Source organism: Odocoileus virginianus, chromosome 1 (assembly GCF_023699985.2).
Source record: "Odocoileus virginianus isolate 20LAN1187 ecotype Illinois chromosome 1, Ovbor_1.2, whole genome shotgun sequence".
NCBI classification, from domain to species: domain Eukaryota; kingdom Metazoa; phylum Chordata; class Mammalia; order Artiodactyla; family Cervidae; genus Odocoileus; species Odocoileus virginianus.
This window is the reverse complement of record NC_069674.1, coordinates 77,163,472-77,183,030: the sequence shown is the minus strand read 5'-3', so window position 1 is coordinate 77,183,030 and position 19,559 is coordinate 77,163,472. Positions and strand designations below refer to the sequence as shown.

General features: G+C 33.7%; 1 protein-coding gene across 5 annotated transcripts in view; it reads left to right on the top strand.

Annotated features, from left to right (window-relative positions):
- The window catches only part of PCLO (piccolo presynaptic cytomatrix protein), a 370,863-nt gene that overhangs the window by 226,993 nt on the left and 124,311 nt on the right, over positions 1 to 19,559 (top strand). For all 5 annotated transcript variants that reach the window (XM_070470006.1, XM_070469997.1, XM_020878346.2 and 2 more), the window contains exons 7-9: positions 3,448 to 5,635; positions 11,538 to 11,674; positions 17,891 to 17,981. In XM_070470006.1, coding sequence (XP_070326107.1) covers positions 3,448 to 5,635; positions 11,538 to 11,674; positions 17,891 to 17,981 — 2,416 coding nt within the window. The remainder of the gene's footprint in view (positions 1 to 3,447; positions 5,636 to 11,537; positions 11,675 to 17,890; positions 17,982 to 19,559) is intronic.

The window sequence follows — 19,559 nt, the reverse complement described above, 5'->3', positions numbered from 1 at the left end:
CCAGGCTGAAGTGCATTTTGTCTATCATACAAGATGCATGGTATCAATGGACTCCTCCAAGAACTGTTGTTTAAAATATCTTCAGACAGCAAAAGTTATGCTGGAGTTTGTTTGCTTCCTATCACTATTGCGATTGAAATTAACTTTTCTTCAAGTCTTTTTCAACCTCCATTCTATTCTTAGGACTTCCTTTCCTTTCCCTTGGTCTATTATTTGCACAAGTATTTTTAAATATTTGTTTTTAGTACAATTATTTTTCAGATTAAAGGCACCAGATATGTTTGAAAACTTTGACCAGGCTAGTCATCAAGGAAAGAAAATCTTATTAAACACCAAGCTTTTTCTAGATTGTTATCATGTCTGTAATCATGACTTCCAACTGCATCATCATTAATCATGATAAACTTCTAAAATAACCAAAGACTGAACTTGACTAAGCTTACTCTGTCAAGTGAGAACTATAAACTGTTAAACATAAATTAAGATAAATTATATACATGTATGAGCAATCAACAGTAAGAACTAATATCAGTTTCTAGTTTAGTTCATTATAACCATTACTCTTAACATAGTTGTCTTTTTTTGCAATTACTCATACTTTTATCTTTCTGGTGATTTCATACACTCATCCCACACAGTGAATTCTGGGAAATTCATTTCTTGATTCAGAGTTTTAAAAGTAATTAAACAGGTTCTTGTTTTATCTTTTCATTTATTTATTCTTTCATTTAATGTTTGTGTGTGTATATATATATGCACCCATTTAATGGGTGTCTTCAGAAGTTTTAAAAATTAATTTTCAAAGTGTGTATGTTCACCTCAGAAATTTCTTTCATTCTCTCTGTTTGTTCCATTGCATTGTTACCTTCTCTGTCTGTGTACTTTCTCTCTGCCAGGATCAGCTTTTCATGTTACATTAATTGGTGGATATTTTTAACCTCCTTTGGTGAAAAATCCTTACTTCGAAATGTCTTTATCTTTTGCTATGCTATTACAGTTTCAGAGTAACACAGTGAAACATTCTTTTTCAAACCATTTCACAACCATAATCATGTAGTACAGATGAACATTTTAAACTTGAAAATTCTTATCCATATACCAAATCTACTAAATGCAACTCAAGGAAAAGAAATGGTCATTAATTTCAGTCTCCTATTGAACTCCATGATATTCAAAGAACCAGAAAGGTTATTGTGAAAAAACCTTTTTTAAAAGATAGAAAGCATATATATGTTAGTATTTGGAAAATTATTAAATAATTATTTATTTATTTACTATTATGGTCAGCACACTCATTTTTTTTGCAAAGAAACAGTTTTTTTAAATATTTAGAATATGAATTTATTAAAAAATCCATAGTCTTCTGTAGAAACGAGAGGATTTTGCAAGGAAATGATATGAAATGGATGCCTATAGTATGTCCAGAATTGCACGTGGCTCAGTGGTAAGGAGTCTGCCTGCCGATGCATTTGATCCCTAGGTTGGGATGATCCCCTGGAGTAGGAAATGGCAATCCACTCCAGTTTTTTTGCAGGAAAAATTCCATGGACAGGGGAGCCTGGTGGGCTACAGTCCATGGGAGTCACAAAAGAGTTGGTCATGACTTGGCACTATAGAACAACTACAGTATGTAACAAACATTTTGCACAGAGGTCTCATTTACTGTTCATGACAGCTCTATGACTTGACTGTAATAAGTAAAATTAAAAGAAATAAGGATGAGAGAGACTGAATAACATACCAAACAGCTGCTTTTGAGGTTCCAGTGCCCCATATTCCTCAAGATCTCTGTGAGAAATAAGCTACAGTTTCAAAAACCATACTTAAAAGACTTATGATGTTTATTAATTGTGAATTTCATTCAAATATTTAAAATTTCAGAAATACATTTAAACCTTAATTGACCTTTATGGTATTGCTTCTGAATATTATTTCTGTTAAACAAAGAGGGTAGATAAGTGGAGAAGAAAAAAATGACAACAGAGAACAGATTTTAAAACACTTAAGGAAATAAATTTGGAAATAGTAAAAAGACAATGGAAGTACAGGTCTTGAATGAATATGTATTTTTTTGGTTTTTAATACTTGGTGATTGGGTGAAAGGGAAGAATTAAGGTCTTTGGATTATTAGTAAGAAAAAGGAAAAAAAGAAGAATTTTGTAAAGAATATGCAACTAGAAGGCAGAAACCTGAGATCTAGTTAGGGAATATGTTACTAAATGTTTGGGTAGCTTTGAGTGTATCAGTTTATTTTAATTATGGTCAAAATGGTCTCATGTCTTCCGATACTCTGAAATTAAATGATTCTCAAGACCAGTGATTCTTAGAATGCAAGTTATAACAAATTAACCAAATAAAATGGAATATATCTGACAGTTTACCTATAGGCTTTCTCTGATATTTTTTAAAGATTTCAGTGTTTTTTTTTAATAATTTTATTTATTTATTTATCGGCTATGCTGGATCTTTGTTGCTGCTCAGACTTTTCTCTAGTTGTCGTGTGCAATCTTCTCCTTTAGGCAGTTTCTCTTATTGTAGAGAACAAGCTCTAGGACGCAAGGGCTCAGTAGTTGCCGTCCCGGGTTCAGAACACAGTCTCAGTAGTTGTAGCACATGGGCTTAGTTACTCTGTGGCATGTGGGGTCTTCCCAGACCAGGGATTGAACCCGTGTCTCCTGCATTGGCAGGCATATTCTTTACCATTGAGCCACCCAGAAAACCCTCAATGAATTTTTGAACTGTTTATGGTCACTTCCTTTTGCTTCATGTGGTAGTTACTAAAGCATATTAATAAGAAGCTAAAATCACCAAAGAATAGCAACATTAAAAAAAAATAGATTCACATTGTTACAAAAATATTGAAAGAATAAATAGAAAATTAGTTCAGGTAACTCTTTTGAGGGGGAAGATAGTAGCGAATGAGGGGATTTCATTTCAAAACATTTCATGATTGGTGAGTGGTTTAGGACTGACAGACACTTCGGGGGGTGAAAGAGGAGTGGTGAGACAGAAGTAAACAATTCTCTTGACAATGAGTATCTTCAACTAATATAACTTAAATTTTAGATAATTAACACAAATACTCTGGGCATACCTTCAGTAAGTAATAATATGTATATTAAATATGATGAAAAATTAGTTTTTAGAGTTCTTCCAAGAGTCTAACTAAAATATAAGCCTGCCTAGCAATGCACTTTATGCCAGATTTCAAGACTCATTTCTAAAGTTACATAAGTTGTAATAATATGTAACAGTGTACTAAAAAGGGGAAAATTATTTCTCAGTTAACTGTGACTGATACTTGAAATTATAGGCACAATTTTATTACATGCTCATAGCTAAAACATATATGAAATCATCTTTATTTAAATGTAAATTATGGGGTTTTTTACCTTTAACTTTTTTTCCTTGACAGTAAAGTATTGTATTTTATTCACTTAATTTTAGGCCAAAGGTTCTCAAACCGCAACAACCTCTGGCACTCAGAAAAAAGTGAAGAGAACTCTGCCAAACCCACCACCTGAGGAGACCTCCACAGGAACCCCGTCAGCCTACAGCGCAGTGGGCACAGTCTCCAGGAGAAGGATCTGCAGAACCAACACGATGGCCCGAGCCAAGATTCTCCAGGATATCGACAGAGAGCTTGATCTTGTGGAGAGGGAATCTGCCAAGCTCAGGAAGAAACAAGCAGAACTTGATGAGGAAGAAAAGGAGATTGATGCTAAGTTACGGTACCTAGAAATGGGGATTAACAGGAGGAAAGAGGCCTTGTTAAAGGAGCGAGAAAAGAGAGAGAGAGCCTATCTCCAGGGAGTAGCTGAGGATCGTGATTACATGTCTGACAGTGAGGTCAGCAGCACCAGACCAACCCGAATTGAAAGTCAGCATGGCATCGAGCGACCAAGAACTGCTCCCCAAACTGAATTCAATCAGTTTATTCCACCACAAACCCAAACAGAATCTCAGCTAGTCCCTCCTACGAGTCCTTATACCCAGTACCAATACTCTTCCCCTGCCCTTCCTACTCAAGCACCCACCCCATACACCCAACAGTCCCACTTTCAGCAACAGACTCTGTACCATCAGGAAGTTTCACCTTATCAGACTCAGCCAACCTTCCAAGCTGTGGCAACGATGTCCTTCACACCTCAGGCTCAACCTACACCAACCCCACAACCTTCTTATCAGTTGCCATCACAGATGATGGTGATACAACAAAAGCCACGGCAAACTGCATTATATTTGGAGCCCAAGATAACGTCCAACTATGAGGTGATTCGCAACCAACCCCTGATGATAGCACCTGTTTCTACTGATAATACATATGCTGTTTCCCATCTTGGTAGTAAGTACAACAGCTTAGATTTGAGAATAGGATTGGAGGAAAGAAGTAGCATGGCAAGCAGTCCAATATCAAGCATATCTGCAGATTCTTTCTATGCAGATATTGACCATCATACTTCGCGAAATTATGTCTTAATTGATGACATTGGTGAGATTACCAAAGGAACAGCAGCTTTAAGCACTGCATTTAGCCTTCACGAAAAAGATCTGTCAAAAACAGATCGTCTCCTCCGAACCACTGAGACACGTAGGTCTCAAGAAGTGACAGATTTCCTAGCACCTCTGCAGACTTCGTCCAGATTGCATAGTTATGTGAAAGCAGAGGAGGACCCAATGGAGGATCCTTATGAGTTAAAGCTTCTGAAACAACAGATTAAACAAGAATTCCGTAGAGGAGCAGAGAGCTTAGATCACCTTGCTGGTCTTTCTCATTACTACCATGCTGATACTAGTTACAGACATTTTCCAAAATCTGAGAAGTACAGCATTAGTAGACTCACACTTGAGAAACAAGCAGCAAAACAACTACCAGCTGCCATACTTTATCAAAAGCAGTCAAAGCATAAGAAGTCACTAATTGACCCTAAAATGTCAAAATTCTCACCTATTCAAGAAAGTAGAGACCTTGAACCTGATTATTCTAGCTATATGACTTCAAGCACTTCATCTATTGGTGGCATTTCTTCCAGAGCAAGGCTTCTTCAAGATGATATTACTTTTGGCCTCAGAAAAAATATTACAGACCAACAAAAATTTATGGGATCATCTCTTGGCACAGGACTGGGCACCTTAGGAAATACCATACGGTCAGCTCTGCAGGATGAAGCGGATAAGCCATATAGCAGTGGCAGCAGGTCCAGACCTTCTTCCAGACCTTCCTCTGTCTATGGGCTCGATTTATCAATTAAAAGAGATTCTTCCAGTTCTTCTCTAAGACTGAAAGCTCAAGAGGCTGAAGCTCTAGATGTTTCCTTTAGTCATGCATCACCTTCTGGAAGAACTAAGCCTACCAGTTTGCCTATTAGCCAGAGTAGAGGAAGGATACCAATTGTGGCCCAGAATTCTGAAGAGGAAAGTCCACTCAGTCCTGTTGGACAGCCAATGGGAATGGCCAGGGCTGCTGCTGGACCCCTACCACCAATATCTGCAGACACCAGGGACCAGTTTGGATCCAGTCACTCTTTGCCTGAAGTTCAGCAACACATGAGAGAAGAATCACGGACTCGAGGCTACGATCGTGACATAGCATTCATCATGGATGACTTCCAACATGCCATGTCAGACAGTGAAGGTAAATTGGGCCTCAAACTACCTTGCTACTCTCAAAACTCAAACTCTTATTTTTCTGCATGTTTAATTTTCCTTCTCCAAGGATGTGTGCTGTTTTTCTTGGTGTGTCTTTTGCATGTTTACTTCAGTTTTATTTCTTGTAAATGGAAATTCTATCTTGTGTATAGACTTCATAGCATGTTCTTTATTTCTTTTTAGTTTATCCTTTTATCGTTGTTTCTTGATTGTTTGATTTGTGTGGTGTCTACTTTTCCAAAACCATTATCAAATAATTGTGTCAATAAAATATGGTCATCCTTTAAATCTATAGTTGGAAAGTTTTTTCTTGTATGTTTCTTTTGTTTTCAAAAGTCATTTTTAAAGTTATTAGTTTCTTTCAGTTTGTTAAATGATTAAGGTTTTGAGCCATTGACTATTCTGCTAGACTTTGTAGTAGAAAATTATTTGTCATTTGTGAGATCAGTGTTTGTTAATTCAGAGAATGTTCTTGAGAACGTTCAGGTGAGTCCCTAATGTTAGCATAATGTACAGTTTTATAATTCTACTTATTTAAAAGGCTTGTATTTTAATTTCTCTCTCATTGTGAACACCATAGTTGACAAGCATTGTACATTGTACATTTTGTATTACATACTAAAAACTTAGTACTTAATATGATATTGACAGTAAACAACAGTATTATCCATATGCTGGTCAATATGTATGAAGCACTGTTTAGATCTTAAAACTCGAAATTTGTACGTTGCTTTTGTGAATTTAGGTATTTGAGCTGAAGCTTTCTTTGTGTGTTCAGTTAGCCTTTTCCATGGGTTTCCTTTTTGTGTTGTTTCATTTTTTTTTTTTTTTGCACTAAATTGTTTTACTAGTTTTTCATATAGAACAAGTGATTTATGGCAAGTACATACTTAACTAAAAACTTTATGGTGATTTTTTATTAAATCATATAGAACCATAAGGATTTCAGAAAATGACCTGACCAAGTCTTACTTAGAGGACAAGGTTGAAGAGGTACAGATATGTGACATTTTGCCCATGCCCAGAGGACTTATTACTCTTGGTTCTTTTTTTTGTTTCTTCTCCCTCTGTGGTTTACATTTGAATATAAGGGTAGCTTGAGTCCTAAAAATAAAATATTTCTCATCCAATAAAAGTGTATTAATTCATAACTTTGGAGATGGAAAAGCTCTAAGCTAACATGAACATCTCCTCTTTTAAATCTAACATTTTCCCTGGGGGCTTGCAGGAAAGTGTATTTTCACAAGAAGGATTTTCTTTCTTCTGTATCTCGACACCAAGATGATATTAGAAGTTTAAGTGTAGGTTAGATCAGGACAAAAGTAATCACTGAATCTGAAGGAGAAGAGACTGCTTTTCCTAGTGAAATTCCAATAGACCAGTTACTTTCTGATTCGTTTTTTTTCCCTATAAGCTGTTGGATTGACCATTTTTTATTGATAATTAGCCAGTTAAATAAAACACTATTTTTTTTACTTTAGCCAGTTGTTTGAATCAACCATCAAGTTACATGGAAATTCTTCTTTTTTTCTTTTTTTCACAGTCCACATTTAACACACACTATATATGTATATGAATATATATATATATATATGTAATGACTTCTACAGAATAGAAAGGCTCATCAATAGTAACATCTGTAAAATAGCAAAATAAAACAAAAATTAAAAGGTCAATCATATAACTAACACCAAAGGCTTTGTGTGCATGATATACATTTATCTGGAGGTAATTTGACAAATTCATTTATTCATCATAGATTTTGCCACCATGGTGCCAAACATACATATGTTTCTAGATATTCTGAAATATGGCAGTTATTTACATACAACCATGTAAAAATAACCAAATTTTTCTCATTTATATGTTTTGACGATATGTACTCATAGTCACCAAAGACTATGAGAAAATTGTTTTGATAAAATATCAAAACACATAAAAAAATACTTATCAAAAACAATTTGTTAAGTATTTGGAAAGATCAGATTAAAAAATGCATGTTAATCTCCAGCAAATTATTTAAACTAATTTGGATGAGACATCATGCAGCACCCAAAATTAAGAAATGTGAAAGATGACCCCAGAGAAGGAAACAAAATGAAATTTACATGAAATTAAATTGAGTTAAAAATGTTATTTTTAAATTAAGCAGATAAGAAATGTAGTCATAAAAATCATGTTGGTATAAAATTATACAAAGAAAAACTATAACAAATTGAATTATATATGTAATATTATCTGAGTGAATTGTAGTGATGTGTTTTTAAATGTTCTGTATTTTCTTTGTGTTTGTATCTCATAAACATATTACTTTTTCTTCTGGTGAACAGTGATCTGCTTTTATTTCTTAATGTTGGATTACGTGAGTAATTAAGAAGAAAAGTAAAAAATATTTTTCCCAGTCACACAACTTATGACATTATAAATTCATGAAGTATTAGAGACTTTTTAAATAAAAGTTTGTCACATATATACTATATCTATGTTTGAGTAATACTAAAACAACTTTGAAATATATAACATTCCAACAGGCTACTTAGTATCATGTAAACAAAGAAAATTTAACTGATTTCAGATTTATTCCAATTTATTGTGTGCTTTCTTTGAATTCAGTTAAACTCTGGGTTATAGACAACCAGATGTATTTCAGATGTATTCTATATGACTCCAGGTAATTTTGAAATACCTCATTTGAGGTAAAATCTAGGTAGATATAATTTTTTTTCTTCTTAATTCATCTGTACTTGTTACAGCTTTTAAAGCAGAATGATTTGAGGTAGGCACAATTTATGTTGCTTAATAGTTATGACCATCAGCCTAAACTCTACAACTTAATATTCATTCCTGGTTAAGAACAGAACAGGAAAACTAGATTGGAGAAAAACTAAACTTGAAACAATCAAGTTGTATTTCTGCAACCACAAATAATTTGTTGAAAACATTCTTTTAAAATATACTCATGTTAAACAAAAATGCATCAGTACATACAGTCTTAAAAAAATTCCAATGAATATTTTATACAGAATAGAATTGGACCCCAAAACAGCTTACTTGCATTTTATATTTAAGAGAAGAAAATATAAATAGCCTAAAACAAGGAGATGCTAATCTTCAGTGAATGATTTAATTTGGAAATTGTTATTATTGTAAAATTTCATTTTTAAAGTTGGGATCTCCCGTGGCTGATCAAACAGTTGCAATTACAAACATTTAGCATTTATGTCCAACTTGCTGTTGGGCTTCCCAGGTGACCCTAGTGGTTAAGAACTCATCTGTCAATTCAGGAGATGGAAGAGACTTGGGTTCAATCCCTGGGATGGGAAAGTCCCCTGGAGAGGGACATGGAACCCCACTCCAGTATTCGTGCCTGGATAGTCCCGTGGACAGAGGAGCCTGGCAGGCTACTATCCACAGGGTTGCAAAGAGTCAGACACGACTGAAGCAACCTAGCATACACCAACTTGCTGTAAACGGTGAATATAGAATTCGATTTAAGAGAAGACTTATTTAACCTTGTTTTTCTTGATTGATAAATTCCTATACAAAGCATGATAGCTATCCTAACTTATTTACATGCAGAGTTATTATAAACATAACAAAGTATGTCATCAAAATTGGAAATAAATTGACAAAATGTATATCCAGTTGAAATTCTGCCTTATTTGTATAGACACAGCCAAGGAAACATTTTAAAAGATTCTTATTTTAAGTGCAGTTAGCAAAGTATATATTCAAGTGATAGGTACAGTTTCCAAGGTAGTCATTTATTAAAATCAGTATAGACTATTTTTATGAGAAATGTTATTAAAATTTATAAAAAGTAATATAAAATATTAGTGTGTTTGGTGATAATCTAATACATTTTAGAGACTAGTGATTAAATAATGGATTTGTTTTGTTTACTTATCAAATTTATATTAAATATTTCTTTCATAAATTTAGCCACTTGGTGTCAAGTGAAAACTATGAAAAACCATAGTAAATACTGAATAGATTGTGAGAAAAGACTGTGTAACTGTTAATGAGGTTCATTTGACAAGTATTTATTTTAAAATGCGCTTATCATAATTAGGATATTTAACTTTCTTTAGTTGATGACTAATTTTCCTATGTCTCATTCATTTCCCAAATACTTTATGAATATTTTGGCATTTGCAAGGCATTGTTTTTAGTATTGAGGGAGAACAAAAAAAACAGAAGACATGAGGCTTACCTTCAAGCAGCTTAGAGTCTTAATAGGGGCGATCAGACAAGTACATATACAACCACAAACCAGGTATGTACCATTGTATTGCCTCAAATCTAAGACTGTCTAAATTATGACACATTGTCTGTCATTCTGTGTTTATTGAGAGGAAATTCTGTGGTTAATCAGTGGCATTGATCAAGATCACAGGAGGTGTAGAGGTGAGTAATGCTGTATATGTTGTGGTTTTGCCAGCCCTGCCAGTAAACAACTAATGGAAATTGCTTGGGAAAAAGTCTTCAGAGAAAGTAGTGGAAGAGAAGTCAGTGATGCAGACAGAAAGAGAACTGTAATGAGATAGAGAGGAATACTCAGGAGTATGGCATTGTTGAAACCGGAGTTTCGAAAAGGCGTAGACTGATATCATCTACAGATCTTTCAGGATAATACTTTCGAAGAGGCGCTCCATCTGCCATTTAGGAAGTAACAGTGTACTTCCAGAGACTATTAATTAGGGATCCTTTTACAATGCATAAAACTTTCTATGAAGTCAAATTCTGTGTAATAGGTAAATAATGATTTGGGATCACTAGATAAGAACTTTAAAATGTCTTCGAAAGTACTAAAAATTTAATGGGATGAAAAATTTTAAATAATAGTTATATACTCAAATATAGTTATATCTTCAAAAAAGTATTTTAAGATGTTAAGCTTTGACACATTGTAAGTACAGAAAGCAGCCTACCAACTCTTTAATTCCTAGATCTGTGATCCCACGGAAAATAACTTTAATTTTTAACAGATCACCAGCCCAGGCTGGATGCATGAGACAAGTGCTCGGGCCTGGTGCACTGGGAAGACCCAGAGGAATCGGGTGGATAGGGAGGTGGGAGGGGGGATCGGGATGGGGAATACATGTAAATCCATGGCTGATTCATGTCAATGTATGACAAAAACCACTATAATATTGTAAAGTAATTAGCCTCCAACTAATAAAAATAAATGAAAAAAAAAATGACAGGACTAAAATAAATAAATAAATAAATAAATAAAACCATATTGTGAGGTCAGGAAAAAAAAAAAAAAATTAGGCTACCAGATGATTATGGCACACATGTTCCTAGCACTGATACCTAGGATCCTCCTAAAAATAAATGTTTTCATTTAGTTATGAATGTCATAGATGTGTCATGTTTTCAAAAGATGCTCAATTGATGTCCAAATCTAGCAGCCACATATTGGTACTGGGTTGATATGATACTGGAAAAATAATTGAATCTTCTGTATTCAAGAAATGTGTTTTTCTTAGATTTTAGTGACATATAGGTGGGGAGAAGTGAGGAGGTGGAACTGATGGACTGAGGTTGAATAGAATGACTTTTGAGAAATATTCATTTGTTCCTTAATTTATTCAATCACTATCTAAATTTATTTTTTCACCTGATTAAAATGTTAATTTTGTCTTACTTTGCTCTGAAAAGTTGACAGGTGGCACATGTTTTTTTCTTCCTACGTTATTCCCTCATACAGAATTTTTAACATAATGCAGGAAATAATATTTCTGATCCCACTGGGAATTGTGTTTGAAATGCATGATCGGTTAATAAGCCTAAAAGCATGTTGGTACTGCAGATCATCTACTGCCCTCTGTCATCTGTATTAGTTGGAGTTGCAATGTTTGATATTTGCTTGGTCTCCAAAGCCTATCACCTCCGTCGTGAAGAAACAGATTGGTTTGACAAACCCAGGGAGTCTCGTTTGGACAATGGACATGGTCTAGATCGAAAACTACCCGAAAGATTGGTCCACTCTAGACCACTAAGTCAACACCAAGAGCAAGTAAGTGCTATATTGAGCAATATCTTTTAGATTTCTCAAAAAAAAGACTCATTTCACCCTAGAATGGTCTCAGATATCCCGAAATGCACAGGACTTTGATCAATCAAGTTCACAAATGATTTTTTTTTCAGTATCTTAAGGTGGTAATTCCCTTACTTCATCAGCCATGACTGATTGACATTGAAGCATAGCTGTGATGCTTCTTACCAGGCAATTTAAGTGATTTTTTTGCTTCTAACCAACATTTAAGCCGTACAGCATACCCAACACTGCCATGCAAAGAAAATACATGAATCTCCTAAAGGGCTTACAGAATATAGGGTAAAATAGACTTGTGTAATTTCAGGGCCTTCCATTAGAATATGCCCAGTTGTCAAGAAATAGCAAATAAGAAGATGACCAAACCAAGCAGCTGGGAACAGAGAAAGCTTCACCTGGGAGTAAGGGAACTGATGTTATATGGAAGTCTTTTATGTTCATTATTGGATTTTATATTCAGAACAACTTTCATAAAGTAGATTATATTAGTTAATATCTATAGGTTAAAAAAAACTTAGGGATACTATTAACTATTACATAAATATAATACCATAACTCATGATCTTATTCACTTTAGAACAAAAGAAATGATGTTTAAATTGAACTTCGATAGATACTTGGGAGATTAACAGTTGGATAACCTAAGGGAGGTTCCTCTGGTAGGTCACATGGCCTTAAATCAGTTGCCTTAACGGATCAGGTATTTGATTCATTATGATCATTAAGATACTCACAAAAGAGATAGTTACTTATACCATGTACATTAACTCCTTTATCACCTGTCTGATTAATGATTCATTGATAAACTGACAACTATATTTCAAACAACAAAAAAGAACCATATGAATTTACTATAATTCAGTACTTGTCATGTTAAGGTATAAAAGAAAAAAAGACTTTTGCATGTAAAAATGCTGTCTAAAAGATAGGATCTATGGTCTTAGATTTGATTTTTTCCTAAGCAATTTCAGTTTTCATAGACAAGTTTCTAACTGATAAAATATTTTCTCAATTTTATTTTGCTCTTCTAGACATTCTCACACTTTATTGAAATCTATTATCCTCTGTTTATTGTAAATATTCTAGATCTAGAATAGATCGAGAGAAGAAATGAGGAAATTTAAAAATTAGAATCTTTCTGAATGTGTTTAAAAATATTAGTTTATCTCTTATTTGCAATTATAGTCAATTTATCAACTGAAAATAACTTCCTTGAATTATTTTTTTATTATAGAAATCTCTCTGTAATGACTTACTTGTTGTGCCTTACTCATCTTGTTTGTTTCTCTGAAGTTTAGTATTTCCCACAAACCAAGATCAAGATAATGAAAATACAGATCCTTTCAAGGAATCCTGATAAGATGAAATATAAAAACTGAATAGCTAAAAACATAATAACTTTCATACAGTTATTTCCCAACACTTCTGAGTATCCAATCAGAGTAGTCTTGTCCACCTAATTAATCCAACTAATATTCTACAGGATATATTTTAAAATAATCAGTGTCCATCCCCCAAAATTATATTCTAGAATACTGTCTTACTGTATGTAAATGAAACATAAATATTCCTAATGAGTTTTTTGTTCATAATTATCTGTTACTAACATCTACAGAATTTATGATTTGATTCACTGAAAACATAACACATTATATTTGAATTTATAAGTATAGAGCAATATAATGCCAAAATTAAGCAGAGAGGCTATATTTGAGAATGATTTAATGAATTTCTCTTTGTTTAATAACATAGGAAATGTAAGACTCCTTGTAAATTTAATACTGTGTATCTCATTGCTGAAAATTATTTTCACATTTGTATTTTGTTATCTAAGCTGTGAAGTGAAAGTTGCTCAGTCGTGTCCAACTCTTTGCGACCCAATGGACTATATATTCCATGGAATTCTCCAGGCGGGAATACTGGAGTGGGTAACCTTTCCTTTCTCCAGGGATCTTTCCAACCCAGCAATCAAACCCAGGTCTCCCACATTGCAGGCAGATTCTTTACTAGAAAGCCACAAGGGAAGCCCAGGAATACTGGAATGGATAGCCTATCCCTTCTACAGGGGATCTTCCAAACCCAGGAATTGAAACAGGGTCTCCTGCATTGCAGGAGCATTCTCTACCAACTGAGCTATCAGGGAAGCCCTTTTAACATATAAACAAAAAACTATGCAATACTCAAAACTTAAAAACATGTAGAATTATAAATTAGTTATAAGACAAACAGTCATATAATCACCACACAAAGAAAGGGAGTGTTTTCTTCCCCTTGAAATCTATAAGTGCTCTTTCCAAATTGTAATTTTCAACCTCTCTCAAACAAGTAGTGAGTATACTGACTTTTGTGTCAGTAATTTCTTTATTTTTCTTTATAAATTTCTCTGTGTGAAAGCTACATAGGAGATGATATGTTTTGATTACATTTAAATGAAGTTCATGCTTTTTTGTGTTAATATTTATCTTCAAATACTCTCTTCGTATCAAAATTATATTTTGGTATAGAAACAATGCAAAGTATCATTCTTGTTTTAGTCATTTATTTAGGATAAGTGTTGTTTCTGCCAGACAAAAATAGGGACAAGGCCAGAGGGTAGGACTGATGTCAATTAATCGCCCTGTTCCTCTCCCCAAGAGCAAGGTTTCTGACATCATAGTGTTTGGCTAATTCTCCATTGACAGAACTATCACTTGTATGCTGTCCAGAAAAAGGATTCTTCTGTGTTTACAAATATTTCACAAGAAATTATGAATGCTCCCTTTCTTTCTTTGTGTGGTGGTTATGTGGCTGTTTATTGGTTTATAATTCTGCATATTTTTAAGTTTTGAGTATTGCATAGTTTTTTTTTGCTTACATGTCAGATAAAACATATAAACACTAATGTATCTGCTGTAAAAATTATTTAATGTAAAACATACATTAGAGAGCAGAATATATCAGACTTTAGACTCAAAATCATATGAATTATAAAGCCAAATCTGCCAATGTCTATGTTTTTTCTTTTGTATGTTTAACCTTCACACTATTCAGTAGAAATTCAACTCTGCTTTATGAATTGAAGAGATCACCTGACCTCTTTCTTTTCTTTCCTCAATCACTTCATCAATAAATAGAACTAGTACCATTCACAGCATTGTTGCAAAGGTCAAAATTTCTCTACTAGTACAAAATGCGTTCATTCTGCACTAATGCCCGAGCCTTGTGCACTGCCCATGTGACCGCTATACTGAGGTACATTGGGCACCTTTGAAAGAGTTGCTCTGTCTTTATTCTGGGCTTTGAATGTCTTGTTTCCTCTTCCTGAACATTCTTCCTCCTCTCTTCTCTTGACTTAGTGCCATTCATCACTCAGGGCTCCATGTGCATACCTCATCTTGCGAAAAGCCTTCTCTGACATTACCACCACCATCTCCCCACGAATGTTCTTACTTTGTGCTACAGCAGCACTCCAAGCATTGTGTCTTGGGCTGTGAACTTTTAGAGAGCAAGCGCTCCCCATGCCATCCACCATGGTGTCTATTCTGTGCCTAACACAGGGCTTGATACTCTGTCTGCTACATCTAGCATACAAGGTATTTAGATAAGGGAAAGGATGAATGTCTGTATGAATAAAAGATATGTTAACACAAGAGTTACTCTTTCATAAATATAAAGGGCCAGTTCATGAACATAATTTCTTTTGAAATACTTGTAAGTTGGGTACATCTTTCCCTTTCTCCTTTGCCTTTCACTTCTCATTTCTCAGCTATAAGTCCTCTTCAGACAACCTCTTTGCCTTCTTGCATTTCTTTTTCTTGGGGATGGATTTGGTCACCACCTCCTGTACTGTGTTATGAACCTCCATCCATAATTCTTCAGGCACTCTGTCTACCAGATCTGATCCTTTGAATCTCTTTGTCACCTCTACTGTATGATCATAAGGGATTTGATTTAGGTCATATCTGAATGGTCTAGTGGCTTTCCCTAATTTCTTCAATTTCAGTCTGAATTTTTCAATAAGCAGCTCATGATCTGAGCTACAGTTAGCTCCAGGTCTTATTTTTGCTGACTGTATAGAACTTCTCCATCTTTGGCTGCAAAGAGCATAATCATTCTGATTTCGGTATTGACCATCTGGTGATGTCCATGTGGAGTCGTCTCTTGTATTGTTGGAAGAGGATGTTTGCTATGACCAGTGCGTTCTCTTAGCAAAACTCTGTTAGCCTTTGCCCTGCTTCATTTTTGTACTCCAAGGCCAAACTTGCCTGCTACTCCAGGTATCTCTCGACTTCCTGCTTTTGCATTCCAATCCCCTATGATGAAAAGGACATCTTTTTTGGGTGTTAGTTATAGAAATTCTTATAGGTCTTCACAGAACCATTTGACTTCAGCTTCTTCAGCATTAGTGGTTGGGGCATAGACTTGGATTACTGAGATGCTGAATGGTTTGCCTTGGAAACAAACCAAGATCATTCTATTGATTTTGAGATTGCACCATAATATATGTAATGTAAATGTATTGTCTACAGTAACAAAGCAAACTTGAGTTGTATCTGATAGTTTTAAGATTTTCAGTTCACGTAGTTTAAAATGAAATCTTTAATGCAGATAGAAGAGGAAGGAAGGAGAGGATGAGGGACAGCAGAAGAAGGAGAAAAGATGAAGGGAGGGAAAGTAAGGAGTCCAGGAGAGAAAGTAAAAGAGAGTGAGAAAAGTAAAAGAGAGTGAGACAGAAGAGGGGAGAGTAAGGAAGAAAAAAGGAAAATGCACTTTTTTGTCATGAACATATACAAGATTCACAATGGTTTACAAAGCTATTATTAATAGTATGAATTATCTAGATCGATTATATGGACCATGATATTTTTATAATCATGCAAATGATATTTTAGTTTTACTTTGCAGAATTCATATAAGATTTTTGGACTTGACAGGATTATGCTGTTGTCTGGGGAGAATATTTTGTTCATCAGAGGCCTGATTAAGCTTATTCTTCCCTAAAGAGAATAAAACCTAAAGGCTGGCATTGTTTGAATTTTCAGTGCATTTTTCTTTTAAAATCCAGAATTCTAGCCACTTTAAAGATGAATTTTCAGAGGCATATTAAAATAACATGAATATTCCAGGGAATTTTTCTTCACAAAAGAAACACCCTTTTAATTGTAAATTCTAGTTAATATTTTATCTTAGTAACCCCAAACACTACCTAAACACATTCTGAAGTGGGTAGTATTAAATGTCTCTTTACTAAACCTTTTTTTATCTAATTCCAGGCAAACATTCTCCAGAAGTGATGGATACAAGATTTCATACTATTAAAATCCTATTAATATAGTTTTATAAAGATTTTAGTATTTCTGTCTTTCATTATTTCACAAATCTCTTTTGAAAACCAAATTCCATAAAATATACAGCAGAAGTTTGCATTTGCTAATTTCATTTCAGAAATCTCACTTTGTCAGATGGAAACACCGATAACACAGCCTATAGCATTCTCATGTTCAAGTCTCAGTAATGAGAATTGAAATCACGGACTTGTAACAAAGGCATTGAATGTTGTTTCTTCTGATTGAAGGAGTATCAGAATTAAATGAGAAATAATGCCTTTGCACACAAAGAATGCTTCAGAAAATATTAAAATGAGCAAAGATTTTATTTATTTATGCAGAATTAGTCTTGGCATCAGGAGTATCCTAAAACTTCTGACAAATGTGCTCAGCAGAAGCAAAATTCCACAATGATACCAACATAACATAACATATGCATTCCTGGTAAAGTGATAGAGATGCAGAGTAGGAGGATCTTTGTCTTTTCTCCCTTTAAGCTTGATGGCTGAAAATTAAAAGTGCCTCTCTATTTCTAGGCTGTCCAAAAACAAAATCAGCAGAGGTCAATTTTCCATATACAGTCTCTGTGTATTACCATAGTAATACATATCCTTTATGTGTTAGCATATGCTTATTGATTTTCCAAACCCAGCAAATAAGTTTGCAAGAGAAACTGACTGTAAATGTGAAGACTATAATAAACTCAGAAAACAATAATATCATTATGTAGTATTAAATGCTTAAAAGTGTCATTTGAGAATCTTCTGTTTTCATTGGTTGAATCACTGTAGTTTGAAAAAAGATAATTATATATATTGCCCTTTAAATGTCTTTGACATTGATTTTTCACCGTATCTTATGTATGTCTTAGATTATACAGATGGATGGGAAAACTGTGCACTACATCTTTCCACATGCAAGGATAAAAATAACAAGAGACTCTAAGGATCACACGGTTTCAGGTAAAAGAAATCAAATATTCTAGTTCTTTTTACTTTAATGTCAGGTTGAGATATGTATTTGAATTTGTTTAGGTGACATTAAATTTAAGAAAATGCATTTTTCTGTCAAAAACTATTGGAAAATTTCAAAAAATAATCAGGCTATGTATTTAAATATAAAAAAATAATGCTGTAATTGTTAATATGATGCATTACTAAATGGTTTATATTTAGATCATTCTATATCTTCATTTTTGATGTGCATAATAGTAAATGCTACATAATTATTGCACTGTTGAGTAATATGGTCATAGGACCATAAAACATTCTTACACAGAAACTAACAAATTTTACTAAGGAATAAATTCCCCTATACCTTATAAATTTGAACATTATCAGTTTTGATCAGTTTTGTTTGTTTGTGTTCTTCTTTAAATTAACCATATGACAGAAAATTTAAACTTGTTATTTTGAGAAAACTTTGGATTCTCAGAAAATAGAATGATCAGTTCTTTTGCCCACTCTTTACCCAGTTTCACTAATGTTAGCATCTAACCACAAAAAGTGATTAAAACCAGAAATCAGCATTAATATGATGGTATTAAAATATCTACAAGCCTTATCCAAATTTTGAGTTTCCCCACTGACCCACTAATTTTTTTTCTGAGGATCTAATCCAAACCTTAGATTGCATTTAGATTATTAAAATTTCTCTTGTTTATATCTGTGAGGTAGAAGTATAAATTTTATCAAAGTTAATAAATTTTCAAAGTATGAATATTACCTGTATTCTCACTCAAGTACATTTTCTGTGTTAAGTAGATAATGTATATCAACAGAAGCTATTCATCAATACATATAAATATTTGTCAGTGGTATATCTAACATAGCATATATGTTAGGTGTTTATTTTTCTTTAAGGACTGATACAACAGAGGACAAAAAGTGGTATTTCTTCAGTGTACTTGCTCTTGTTCTTTGCAGATTTTAGACCCTATGGTTTTGGAACAGGTTTTGATTTGAGCAATTTTTTTCCTTTTATTTTCATAGAGAATGAATTGATTAGGAATGTAATGTTTTCCTTTTAAGATAGGATCATTTTTCTTCTGCCAGAGATAGATATTTCAAACTTTCATAGTTTTATTACATGCAAACTTTATTTTAAGCACTGATGAACATTCCAGGGGTGAGTCTTAAAATCCAGGGACTCTTTGTAGAAATAATTACTTGCTGCAAACTATTTCAATTCCCTCCAGCTCATAAAGCAAAACAACATAATACTTTCTAGCAATGCCAAAGTTATTTTTTTCAGCAAAAATCTTCAAACCATTTTTACTAAATCACCAGGACTCTATATCAATATGTTTTCTATTTGTATTAATATACTGTGTCAAAGTAATTATCCCTTCAACCTTATCATTTTTCTTTTGCAACTTATTTTAATGTTTTCTTTTGCTACAATTAGGGAAGAAGTTTGTTTTCTTTTACTGCAATTAGGAAAAAATTATAATTTTTATTTTAAAATATAAGAATAATAGAAATCAGAGCTATTGACTTGTTATAATTATTCTAGTCTGAAAATTTGGTTTCCTCTATATA